Source organism: Ambystoma mexicanum, chromosome 12 (assembly GCF_040938575.1).
Source record: "Ambystoma mexicanum isolate Mex_15411 chromosome 12, UKY_AmexF1_1, whole genome shotgun sequence".
In the NCBI taxonomy this organism is placed as follows: Eukaryota; Metazoa; Chordata; class Amphibia; order Caudata; family Ambystomatidae; genus Ambystoma; species Ambystoma mexicanum.
The window spans coordinates 9,736,601-9,750,619 of NC_090936.1; the positions used below are offsets into that span (position 1 = coordinate 9,736,601).

General features: G+C 42.5%; 1 protein-coding gene across 7 annotated transcripts in view; it reads right to left on the reverse strand.

Moving 5' to 3' along the window:
* The window catches only part of CACNA2D1 (calcium voltage-gated channel auxiliary subunit alpha2delta 1), a 1,412,752-nt gene that overhangs the window by 90,264 nt on the left and 1,308,469 nt on the right, over positions 1 to 14,019 (reverse strand). For all 7 annotated transcript variants that reach the window (XM_069627805.1, XM_069627804.1, XM_069627806.1 and 4 more), the window contains one exon: positions 1,867 to 1,951. In XM_069627805.1, the coding sequence (XP_069483906.1) occupies positions 1,867 to 1,951 (85 nt within the window). The remainder of the gene's footprint in view (positions 1 to 1,866; positions 1,952 to 14,019) is intronic.

Below are 14,019 nucleotides of genomic sequence, written 5' to 3' on the forward strand. Positions count from 1 at the left end.
TGTTGCTTGCATACTCCATCGTTATAAAAAATAACCCATTTATTTTTCTTTTATGGACCTGAGCACGGCCTTTGACAAAGTTAATAGGACGAAGTTGTGGGATTTGCTTAGGTCCCTAGACTGTCGTATTAAAATTCTCAGTGTACTGAGGGCCATTGACTCTAATAACCATGCCTTTGCTCGCAGTTAATCAATGTTTATACGTAATTCATGGACAACTTTGGCTTGAAGGTTAATTGCACACACACAGCTGTTATGGCCTGGAATAGAGGGAACAATGTAACGAAAATGGCAAATGTGACAAGCAATGGTCTAGCGATATCCATGGTGTTTTAATTCTCTTTGAATACGATTTTCCTCAGATTTGACAGGTGTTGCCAATATAAAAGAACAGGAAATAAGGATGAGGCCGCTATTGGGGGATATAGCATGTTTTAAGTCTATGTGTGAAGGGCAATCCCTTACTATGATGTTGAAGATCCGTGGCACTCAAACAAAGGCAAGAAGTAAGTATGGTGCGACTCTTTGGGGGCAAGAATTAAGTACGGTGCGTCTCTTTGAGGGAAAGAATTAAGTATGGTGCGCCTTTTTGGGGGCAAGAATTAAGTATGGTGTGTCTCTTTGGTGGCATTTTGACATTTATGAGGAGCAGGTTATCAAAAAGCTCTTGGGCCTTCCGATGTCGGCCCCCAATTTTGCTGTGCACACAGAATTGTGTAGTATTCTTGGAGGATGAGTGGAGCATTGAACCAGTGTTACACTTGTATATTTGCTCGAACCCTAATCTTGTTCTTACTCATTATATTATTATTGCGTTCATATTTGAAGTAGCCGAACACATTTGAATGCTCAAACGCTTTTTTCTACTCCAATCCTGATTAACAAATCGGAACAAAAACATTTTAAGAATAATTGTATTTTTTTATGTGAAAGATGGGCGTGAACCCAGAGGATGTTTAATAGATTCTAATAGAAAACATCTAATAATCAGCAGTTTAGATACTCCACAGGAATACTTTACCTAAAGCCAGAAGCAGCAGCATAGATGGCTGATTACAAGAGCACATTTCAATCGGCTTCCATTCAATAAATACACTGCAAAATTGCAAGAACAACCAACTGACACTAGCTGCCCACTGTGTAACGAAGCACTGGAAGACCTGTTACACTTGACGATGTTCTGTAGTGCATACGCACACATCGAGAAACGTACAATTCTTCTAGTGCTTAGGCATTTGCACTTCATACAACGCCGCCCGGCTCTATGGAATTTACTTTCAACTAACTCAGTTTGTGCGACTTGGGCACTTTTGTCCTGTCTTAGGCAGGCACTTAAAATAAGAAGGGACCTACATGGCAAATACAACTATCTGCCAGACATGAAAATTGAAATTTGTGACCCCTGATGTGATTCTTGGAGAAATGTTGTAGACTATTACTGATATGTGTTACAAGAACATTTTGGCTGATTAGAGGATGAACAGGCCATTTCTTAATACCCTAGGGCGCGAGCTGTTATGACAATCTTATTATCATTTTTTAATGTTATTCTCTGTTCTTTCTCAGCTCTCAATTTTACACTGTTAACATGCATATGTATGACATTTCAAGATCTTTGTTTGTCGGATGTTTATTCCGAATAAACATATTTATGAATCAACAAAATCCTTGTATACAATCATTATCTGTCACTGCTTTTTAATCTTAAACTTTTACCCAGACTTGTCCGCTGTTATTGCAGTTGACACTGTTAAAAATGTTGTCCTGCTCGTTTTTAAGGTTTCATGTCATGGAATTTTTACATTGATGGTATCTGGCCAGATAAAGTATTGTTGTTGACACACAAGTAAAAAGGATGTAACTTACTGATTTTGTTTACTCCAGTAATTTGTGGCCAACTCGTTTGTGAACCCAGCATCCAGCAACACTCGGTTCACCATGTCACTATTACCTAAAGTAAAAGAAATTCAACATAATTACAACATTAATGAGGATGAAATAAGGGTCTATGAGGACACCATATGATGAAGACAAGGATGGGTATAGCTGCTGTGTCATATGCGATGCCATGCTTGTAATCTTGGTTGTTTTTTGTGTTGTTCTTGCTGTGCGACATTAAAAATACCAGTGAATTTACAGAAGAAGAGTTTAATGTAACAAACCATAACCTTGTCAGTATATTCAATCTTAAAGTTAGACTTTCAACCCCTGATCAAATCTACATTGTAGAGGCTGCAATTCATAGTTAAAGAACATTTCTAAAATTAATATAAAAAACAACAAAAGTCAGCCAAAAACATGAAAAAGACCAACAAGCTTCCATGAGGACCTTAGCCTTTTTATCCTTGTATACACATACTGTTGAAGTACAAGGGGCTCTACTACAGGCAATGTTCTTTACACCATCAATATTTCTCAATTTAAATATATTTAATTAACACCATAAAAATGTTCTCTTCTTAGCAACATACTGTCAGGTAATGTACCTTTTCGAGCCTGTTCTTCTCTTCTACAAGGTGGTGCTTGCCATGTCGCGTGGTTCCTCTACGTACCGTTATGATTTCTAAAGTTAACGGTTTAGCATTTTTTCAAGATGGCGACACCCGGCTGCCAGCCTCAGATATCAGACACCCGAGAACCCAACACTACACGTCTCAACCCAGGTACCTCCTGCAAACGCCCCGTTTCTCATTCATCCGTTTTGTTCCCGCTGCCTGCCCTGTGTATGCTTTTGTTCCTTCTTCTTATGTGTTTCCTGTTGTTTCTCTGCCGTCCTATATCATTCCGAGCCTTCCTGCTCCTTTTTCTTCCTTGCTCTGTGCCTTCTGCTGCTTCTGGACCATTAACCTGCAATAGACTGCTGATCCCAGTGTGCTTCACAGAGGATTTCTTTTTGCTCTGAACTTTTTTCCCTCTGCACTATCCAGTCCCAGTGTTTTTACAGGGTTGTGGTGACATTTCGTATAACATGCTTCTGATTGCTATGGCGTATGTTCCCCAACAGCCTTCTGAACCGTACCTCATGTTTGGTAAGAAGGCTGGATAATTGGACGCTTTGTGTGATTGTTGCAACTGACACATACTTTGGACATTTTCATTAGTCTGCGTTTTGTAATTTGCGTCAAGATTCATGATTTTCGTATTGACAAATCCAGAGCGTAACCTGAATCCAACCAATGTTGCTGCCAACACGTTCCAGCCACACCCAAAGCTACGGATCCAGCTGTAACATTTGCAGTGAAGCTGCCCAAATACATAGAAGATTAGGTCCATTCGCAAAATACAAATGTAACCTCTTGTTGCTCCCAGATGCAGGTGGGCCTGCATAGGAACATGCACCATAAATTCTGATAAATCAGCTCACACTTTTATATGTTGCAGCTGCTACTGCACCTGGTGTGTGCACCTCGATGGAACACAAAACACAAATACCACTAGCATGCTTTAAAACCTGATCACTGCCTCCCTTCTTTGAGCAAGACGTTTAACACTTAACCATGTGCAAGTGCCAACTAATGGTTTGTGAAAAAGTACTCCCAGATAATGAAAACTATCAACACATTCAATTTTCCCATACATCTAAGCTACTGTTTAAACAAAGGTTGCCCAATTCCAGGCCTCGGGGACAGGAATCCTGACAGGTTTACAGTATACCCCTCATTAATATTCATGTGATAAATTTGCATACAATTACTCTGAATGCATGGACATTTTCTCTCATGAATATTAATTAGGCATATCCTGAAAACTCACCAGGATTCCGGTCCTCGAGGTATGTTCTTGGAGAGCCCAAGTTTAAACCAATAGGTCTCGGCCCTTATAGAGAAGGCAGGCCATACTTTTTGATTTTTGATGTTAATAGTAAGGCCTTTAGATAATCAAGGAGCAGGAAACCGGCTTAGTTGCAGTCGTAAACCGGAGGGAGTTTTAGAAATAACTGCCACATTATGTACACAATAAAGTACCCCAGTCCATGGCTTCCAGGGCTTGCTGCACAGTCTGCAAATCAATTAAATGAGTCAATGCATAAATAATATACAGCAAAAACAATGATGCAACACTGCCTTGTATCCCTGTTCATTAGAAAGGGCCGTGTACCTTTACTAAGTGAACAGGGTTGTATACGAATTGACCTTTTCACAATTGACCTCGGGAGAATTTACCTAATTTAGTAGGTCAATTAGGACATATATGCGGGGGTAAACGCCCCAAAAGCCCCCCACACAATCCAAAACCCCCTGCATCCCCCCACCCAATAGCCTTAAATTATTTATAATCCAAAACCAACCAATACATATATAAAATAACTAAAATAATATAAAGGTCAATTGTGCAAAATTTCAATTTGGGTAATACCGTGAACAGCGAGATGGTTAATATACCAAAGTGCTTCCGTTTGTTAAACATGTGACTCTCAAAGGTATTCTCGGATCATGCTTCAAATGGTCACTTGGTAAGCAGTCAATTGCCGGTGTTGGTCAAGCATCCTGTCCAAGTAAAAAAACATTGTAACAGCTAAAGGTCCCATAGGTTCACCACATAAATAAGGCCAGCTGTTCCCAGGCAACACAAGCAGCGGAAATGATCAAAGCAACCATCTTCTGCCATGATGCTTCTGACCAATCTTCTACTATTACACGGCCTGCCATGAACGACAATATTCCCAAATCTTAAAGCAGGCGAGCACTTGCAGGAGTACAGTACTGCCCCCAAGGGCTCGGCGATAAAAGGAAAACACATTAGGAGATGGAATTCACCACCACAGAGGTTGCCACTAAGACATGCACCGGGAATGATCACTTGGTGGTGATGTCCAAAGAACTATTCACTTTGAAAACCTGAAAATGACCACTGCGGCCACCTGGAGCAACTCATCGTGCCCATCAAAGCAGACCGTTCTGTCAGTCTCTCGATACTGTGGCGGGTCAGGAGGAGGGCACACACTCTGATCTTCCATTTCACTATTTGTCTTTATTAAAAGAAAAGGGCAACTCCTAACTTTCCCCATGATACGGATATTCTATACCTAACAAAACTAACCAGGGTGCTCGTTAGTTGTCAGTGACCAGTCCACTGTCCACACTGACCTATCCCAACCCTACCTCTATTAGAACAACAAAAGCACAGAAAATGAATCCCTTCTCCTCTGAGCTGGTTCTTCACCAGTTTTAGTACAATCAGGTAGCTTTAGGTACTTCATAGTAACTTTTCTGATTAAATAAAAAAAGCTCTAATACTGGATTCTTCCAAGTTTCAATCTTTCTTTCTCCTTGGTCACTCTTTTGCTTCTTCATATACTTTTCTTCTTTAGGTTTATTTGCATGTGTCCTTTTCTCCTCAAAAGTCCAATCTATTCCTTTCTCTGTATCCAGGATAAAGCTCTTCTCCTTATTTAATGGCCCCTATTTGTATTGTTTGGACTAGTTTGCACATTTTCATATTGCTTCTCTTCTATTTCTTTTACTTTGAATATAATATCTTGACTGGGACGAGTATTACAGCAATGATTGTCACACGTTTCGTTTATTCTTGTTACTCTCTCTTCACTGGGACAAGTATGAGCATTACAGTACTGATTCTCACTCTTTCCATATATTCTAGTGCTTTATCCTCAGTGGGACGAGTATGAACGTGCCAGTACTGATTCTCACTCTTTCGATATATTCTTTTTACTTCATCTTCACTGGGACGAGTAGGAGTATTCCAGTACTGATTCTCACTCTTTCCATATATTCTTTTTACTTCATCTTCACTGGGACGAGTAGGAGCATTCCAGTATTGATTCTCACTCTTTCCATATATCCCTGTTACTTTATCCTCACTGGGACGAGTAGGAGCATTCCAGTATTGATTCTCACTCTTTCCATATATCCCTGTTACTTTATCCTCACTGGGACGAGTATGAGCATTACAGTACTGATTCTCACTCTTTCCATATATTCTTTTTACTTCATCTTCACTGGGACGAGTAGGAGCATTCCAGGATTGATTCTCACTCTTTCCATATATCCCAATTACTTTATCCTCACTGGGACGAGTAGGAGTATTCCAGTTCTGATTCTCACTCTTTCCATATATTCCTGTTAGTTTAGCCTCACTGGGTTGAGCATGAGCATTCCAGTATTGAATCTCACTCTTTCCATAAATTCCAGTACTTTATCCTCACTGGGATGAGTATGAACGTTCCAGTACTGATTCTTACTCTTTCCATATATTCTTTTTACTTCATCTTCACTGGGACGAGTAGGAGCATTCCAGTATTGATTCTCACTCTTTCCATATATTCCTGACACGTTATCCTCACTGGACGAGTAGGAGTATTCCAGTACTGATTCTCACTCTTTCCATATATTCCTGCTAGTTTAGCCTCACTGGGTTGAGTATGAGCATTCCAGTATTGATTCTCACTCTTTCCATATATTCCAGTACTTTATCCTCACTGGGATGAGTATGAACGTTCCAGTACTGATTCTCACTCTTTCCATATATTCTTTTTACTTCATCTTCACTGGGACGAGTAGGAGCATTCCAGTATTGATTCTCACTCTTTCCATATATTCCTGACACGTTATCCTCACTGGATGAGTAGGAGCATTCCAGTAGTGATTCTCACTATTTCCACATAATCCTGTTACTTTACCCTCACTGGCATGAGTAGGAGCATTCCAGTACTGGTACTCACTCTTTCCATATATGCCTGTTACTTTATCCTCACTGGGACGAGTAGGAGCATTACAGTACTGATTCTCACTCTTTCCACATATCCCTTTTACTTTATCTTCACTGGGTTGAGTATGAACCATCAAGTAACGAGTCTGGGCCCCCCTCATCCCTGGGTATCCTGCTTGCCCCTTTACCTCCAATGTTCAGGGACAGAATCACTGGGGTTTGTGGCAGGCTGGGACCCTCGTTCTCACTTGTTGGATAGCCTTCTCGATTCTTCAAATGTTCCCAATACGGATTGTCGGTTCCTCTTTCAATCGTTCCGCTTTTAACTTCCTTTCCGGAAGTGGTCTCAGCGTTGTTTATGGACAGCGCGGTCCACCACAGCTATTTTGCGGTAACACCACTCCTTACTCTTCTCTTAGGGTCAGAAAGCCTTGCATTCAGTTCGCTTCTCCACCTCTTTCCTCTCGGATGCTGCGTGTCTGTAATTTCACTCGCCCTTTCCCTCTGCATCTGATGCCGCGAGTCCTTAGTTTCTTCAGCATTCCTCGGCGCGCTGAATTGAAACTCGCAGTATTTCTCTCCACTGTTGTCTCTGCCTCCTTTCTTATTACGCTGCATTGGGAGCTCCGCAGAGCAGCATCACAGTCCTTCCTTTCTTTCCGCTTCATACTCGGTTGTTTCCCGTGGATTTCTTCGTCTCAGTACAAGTTCTTCTTTACAGGCATAATTAAAGGTTTTGACTGTCAATAATTTGGTGTTAAGTTCTTGGCTCTGGACCTTTAGTAAGGAGGATGCATTAATCCCTGAGCCTCCCTTACACTCCTCAGTGTTCCATCACAAACAAAGACACACATTTCAATCAATCAAGGTTTTCCAGTTTATTGACGCAAAACGGCATATTGATAATAGTTAACCATTTCTGCCCTTCAAATAATGCTGATTTGCAAAAATAATTCTGAAGAACATGCTGGACACTTTGCTGTAATGAACTCAGATTGAGGCAGGTGTCAAAGGGGGTTAATTTGCAGTTAGGGTTAATCTGTATGATAATTAATATTGCAGATTACAGCAATGCTCATATTATGTACCTGATTAGAATAATGGCTCGGTCATTAGCAAGAGGTGTCTCATTTTCTAATTCTCCCAGGCATACCTTACTTTCTAAATGAGGGTGAAAGGAATATTCTGTGCTTGTACAGATCATAAAAAGGTAATTTACAGCGGGCGCCATTATTCTATTAGGCCGCCCAGATGCTCAGCTCAAATGAATCTGATTGAGTTGGTGCCTCATTAAAGTTACGGTGACACATTTATCTTCACCATCCTCCAGTCACCCGCTCGCCGGGCGCCATTTTACGGCACGCCTATTAGAAAGGCCTCCTATCCCTAGAGTGGAAGGGAAGGCGGATCACAGAACCGGCGCCATCAAGGGACACAGGGAAAGGCAATGTACATGTTGATGCAGAGGAGTGTGGAAATGCACAGTTCAGCAATGTTTCCATATGAAGGAGGGAATGTATCAAGGTCGATCCTTCACGCGTCAATGTAACGTATGTGGACAATCATGACAGAACGATCTATTGAATCTCTTGTGCCAGAGGAACTAAGACCAGGGCTCGGCCCAAGCGCTAAATCTTGAGCCTCTGCAGATCCCTGCATTGCAAAGAGCCCCAGAAGAGGGGGCGGGGGACAGTTATAGAAAAAAAACATTCCTGCAACCGTGAGTGTCTCCCTAACAGAAATCCGGTCTTCAGGGATCACAGACCGAATCTCCCTTTTGATTGTCCGCACCTTGTTCCTCAGCAACTCCAAGGATGCGGACACAGAATCTGCTGGGGTGGATTAGACTTTCAGGCAATGGACCGGGATGAGTCACACTTTTTCTTAGTTGATCATAAATCTTTATCCCGGAGCTCGTTGGCCATCAATTTCTCATGGGCTATCGAAGAACGGTCCCCCTGAATAGAATATGAGACAGAATAATGACACACCCACACCTGCAGGCTGGCACTGGCCTGTTCAGCTTGGTGAAACACTGGGATACCTATGAGGTGTTTATAAACCCCACTAAATATTTAGAGAGCTCGCCTCTGGTGGGTGGAGATGGGTCTATAAATGAGCACCGTTCAGCAGGCATCCTTCTGATCAGCTCATGGCAACCAATCACGCTGCTCAAAATGGTAACAGGAAATGAGAAACCCCACCAAAGCAGTGAGGCCACTCATAGTGATCACTGGACAGGGAGGTCTTCTTCTGGGAGTACTAGAAGACAACCACTCAAAAATCCCGCAGATTGTCTCACCTGCAACACATCACTTTCCTTGTGAGCTCCACTGCTTCCCTGTCCACACATATTCCCAAAGGGTCATTCCACTGGTGATGTTGGACTCGCTGGGAAGGCATACATAGTCTTCTGTTGAGACCTTAAGCCCTGCCTCTTCCCTGCCTAAATGAGCACAGCTTTCCTAAAATACTAAAGGGCTGAGTTATCCCAGCTTTCAAAACAGAACATCCCAAGTCTGCATACGTTTTATTTGACTGCCTGAAAATAAAATGCTGAGATGGAAAGCTACGACATTACATAACACTAGCCTAGTGTATTATGTTCGATAGCAGTCTTATTATATAGCCCTTGGAACGGACCAGATGTTCTGCTTATTGACATTGTGGCAGCAAAGGCCATTACATCCAAACAATTTGGGAATTTGGGATTGAATTGTGTTTTACATATGCACACTTATTACATTTTATAAGAGTTTGAAAAACTTCTAACTGTACTTTATCCTCCAAAGATTGTGCGTGTTTCACCAACGGCAACAGTACTTTTGCTGGTATTAGCATAATTGACCTAAAAACATTTGTTCAAATTTTTGTGACCTTTTTTTTGGTCACATTTCATTAAATATATATATATATATGGTGTGGGCAAGGATACAGATTCGGTTGAGTGAACATGGGTCTCCCTCTCCACATTTTAGACCGATAAAAAGGTCAAACAAATTTGATCAAATGTGATTAGGTCAAATGTTTTAGGTCAAATAGACCCAAACCCTTTTGATACCCCAAAAAGCGGTACTTCTTACATCCAGGCTGATAGTAACGGATTGTGCCTTTGCTTCCATAAGAAGCAGATGAAAGTGTGCATGATATCTGAACTGCTACCCCTTTACCTTACACTCTTTAGTTGTCAATGTTTGTGCTTCTTGCTGGGACTAGTCCTCCCATGGGAATGCATTCCATCGTTGCTTGCATACCAGTACTGATGAGGGTTCCAATTCTGCGTCTCTTCGCAGACAGCCATTCCAAGAACACATATTCTAGCATTTGGCACTTTTGCAAATTGAAACATTAACACAATCAGTGGTTTGGGTTTCCCTCCTCTGGCTTGAGTTAGCGTGTTTAGATAGACCTGGCTTGCCTGACTTTGAGCAGCTATCCATGACACTTATCGCCATGTCCCGCTGTCTTGCCATCAGAAACACGCCTGGTGCGTCTCTCCAGCCTTCATTCCATCCCATGAGGTCACACTGCCTTAAAATGAAATCACCATTCCTGCTGAAGCTGATTTGTAGCTAATTACACACTGGCTCTAATTTTAAGCTCAAGAAAGAAGCTTATCCGGTCCCTGTTAAGTACAGAATCCTTCCCCTATTCTCCTTCTGAAAGACAGTTTATCTCAAATGTGCAAATGCTTATCATATGTACAAGTACACTACAGCGTTTAGCATCCCTACCGTTAAACATGGCTTTGGCTATACCCCATTTATTTATTTATTTATTACATTTGTATAGCGCACTGTTACTTGCAGGGAGCTTAGTTACATGGTAGGTACAGCTGGAAAATGCATTTATACAAACGTTTGTACATTGATACATTAAATTACATAAGAGATTTATAAGTACATTTGAAAGTATGAGCAGGTGATTATGGTGCGTAAGAGGCAAAGAGAGCCGTTTTCATGGATTTTCAGAAAGCCATGAGGGATGCCATGCCTGAATGGAAGAAAGTAGGGCATTCCAGTGTGAGGGTGCGAGGTTAGGGAAGCTGGCGCCACCTGCTCTTGCTCTCTTTACCATGGGCACGCAAAGCATGTTAGCGTAGGGTGCTCTTGTTGGCCTTGTGGAGGTAGAGAGGTGGATCCTTTGCGATAGGTAGTCGGGTGCGGAGAGGTGGATGCGCTTGTGGGTCAGTGTCAAAGTCTTGAATATTATCCTTTCTTTTATTGGTAGCCAGTGGGCCTAGTTACCTCATAATGTAGTTAGCACCACATTAAAAGATTATCACGACAACCTCTACATTTCATTTTCATGTAACTTTATCCAGTGCCATCCGATAAATTAGTGCTTAACAAATGCAGCCAGTGTCACCAGTGTACAGCATTCTAAAAGGTGCGCTAACAAAGCTCCACATGACTGTAAAGTCAACATGTAGAAAAACGTGCGACAATGATGAGCAACACAGGAGGGTAACTAGTGGCCCTGGAATACATCTGTACCCAATCAGGGGATCATCTGTGATTCACCAGTGTTAAAGAGGGAACCCCACATGGTTGCTAGAGGTCAAGCGTTTGGCTTTCCATGTGAATTATGCTTAACACTGCATAGTGCAATGTGTGTCACTGGTATGTTTGACTGCTGGGAAGTGTACACAATTTAAAAGACATAGGAAGGGGGACAGCTGGGGTTTAATTAATACTAAGGTTTGAATTGCTAAAGTATGGTTACACCTTTGTTTAATCAGTTACTCATCAGTAGTAAACAGTTCTTACATGGATGACGCATATTAAGACATACATGCTTTGTCAGTGCCCCTTAGTATTAGGTAACATCTGTATTTCTATTTTCTTTTTGTAGTAATATAAATACACTTATATACACAGACATGTTTGGCTTATAAAACGTTGATCATTCGTACACCATTTTTATTTTACCGCTAGGGCAGTCTTGAATAAAAGCAGGCGGCACAGATTGGATGCATAATTCTTTGAAAAGTAAATTGCTGTTACCACTGAGCAAGAATTCTACTCCCATCTTCAGTTTTTAGAAATATCTTTTTGTCCAGTTAAATTATAAATGAGTTTAAAGCTACCTTTCAACACATGTCTCGCTATATATGTTAATACAAAGTCTTGTATGAGAAAAGCACCAGGCAGTTCTCTGTTCATGGGTTCATATTTTTCTGTCCTCTTCCACTTTCTTGCAAATCTTGATTTACTTCATTTTCATAAACATCAGAGGCTGGGCATGCTATGACAAAGGACTCTGCTAAGGATGTGCGTGTTCCTCCCCTGGTGCTCAGTGGCTACCAGGACAATTTAGAGTGCATTAAGGGCCCGTTACTAAGGCCCCTGTTTGCCCCCGGTTCGCCACATGGTACGCCGTGTGCTCACCAGCTACAGATACAACTGCGCTATTGCAAAATCAGACACCTGCCCATCCAACTACCGTCACAGACACCTAAAGGAAGCCGGTCTTCCATGCAGCTACACCACAGTGAGTACATCACGGAACAACCCTCTGTTCCCACAGCGGCTTTCCCATCCTCCCTATTTGACAGAAACTAACACCAAATATGTCCATATATCCTGCACCACCATGAACGCAACTAATGCATATTATCACCGTCTGCATTTCAATCAGTTCTACTGCCATGCACGATCCCGCTGATTTTCCTATGCAACCACTTGTATTGCTTACTCATAGGAGCCCACAGCAGTGCAACCATTTTGTATTGCTTGCTCATAGGAGCCCACCAGCTGTGCAATCTTTTTGTATTGCCTGCTCATAGGAGCTCACTAGCTGTGCAACCATTTTGTATTGCTTGCTCATAGGAGCTCACTAGCTGTGCAACCTTTTTGTATTGCCTGCTCATAGGAGCCCACTAGCTGTGCAATCTTTTTGTATTGCCTGCTCATAGGAGCCCACTAGCTGTGCAACCTTTTTGTATTGCCTGCTCATAGGAGCCCACTAGCTGTGCAACCTTTTTTGTGTTGCCTGCTCATAGGAGCCCACAAGCTGTGCAACCATTTTGTGTTGCCTACTAGCTGTGCAACCATTTTGTGTTGCCTGCTCATAGGAGCCCACTAGCTGTGCAACCATTTGTATTGCCTGCTCATAGGAGCCCACTAGCTGTGCAACCACCTATCGTGAACACCCACCCTCCGCTCCAACCAGACTACACGGCCATCCACCAACATGGCCACACACCAGCCGAGCATACCACTCCACTCACAAACCATTCCTCCTACACCATTCCTCCCCGCTCTCATTATAGGTGAGCCCCACCCTGACTCCTCCAAGATCCAAGCACCTCAGCATTCAACTAATACCATACCACAGTCACCAGAGCATAGCCATGCGCTCCCGCCACCTATACATCTCAGAAACCAAAGGCTAGGATCCCGCCCCTAATCCCCCAAAGCAACCATTATACACCCAAACGCGTTACCCCAACCCCCAACGCACTCTCCTCCACAAACACATTGATAAGCTTGCAGGAACTTAGCACTTCACACCTATTGACCACTGTCACACCCAAACCCAGTTACAACGCCAACACCCAAATTCAACTTGCACTTATAAATTCATGTTCAATGCAAGGCCACGCCACAGAAATCCATGACCTGATCACTGACCTCGAGCTTGACGCATTAGCATCACTGAAACCTGGCTTCACAAAGCTTCCGGTCCAGCCATATGCCAATCTCTACCCCATGCCTACACAATCCTCCACCAGGACAGACCCAAACACAAAGGTGGAGGAGTCGCCCTCATTATCAAAGAAACCCTCAAGGCCAGACAAATCAAGTCTGCCACATCTGACAATTTTGACACCCTCTCTATAATAATCTCATTCACACCCAAAGACACCATAACTATGCACCTAGTATACCGTCCTCCAGGACCCTTGCTGGACTTCCAAGCCAACCTCCTACACCTCATAGGCAACAACCTCAAATCAACAATAGAGCCATCCTCCTAGGAGATTTCAACCTTGGATTCAAGGACCTAAAAGACAAAGAAGGTAAAGCCTTAGCAAAATCTCTCCTTGAACTAGAATTAATCCAAAAAATTGACTCCCCACCCACGTTAAAGGACGCATATTGGACTGGGTAGCTGACCATAACTGTGGTGTTGACATCAGCTCTAACACCCCACGCCCTTGGACAGACCACTTCCACATTTCTTCAAGCATTGTAACCCAACGAAAATCTCCTATGCCAGCCGCCACGGCAAGGTCAAAAGAACTACTCTCCAAAGACAGACTTATCCCTCTCCTGGAAGTTTCAGCTCAAACAACCCGACAGAACTGGTCAATATCCACAACTCATCATCAAAAAAGCAGTTGAC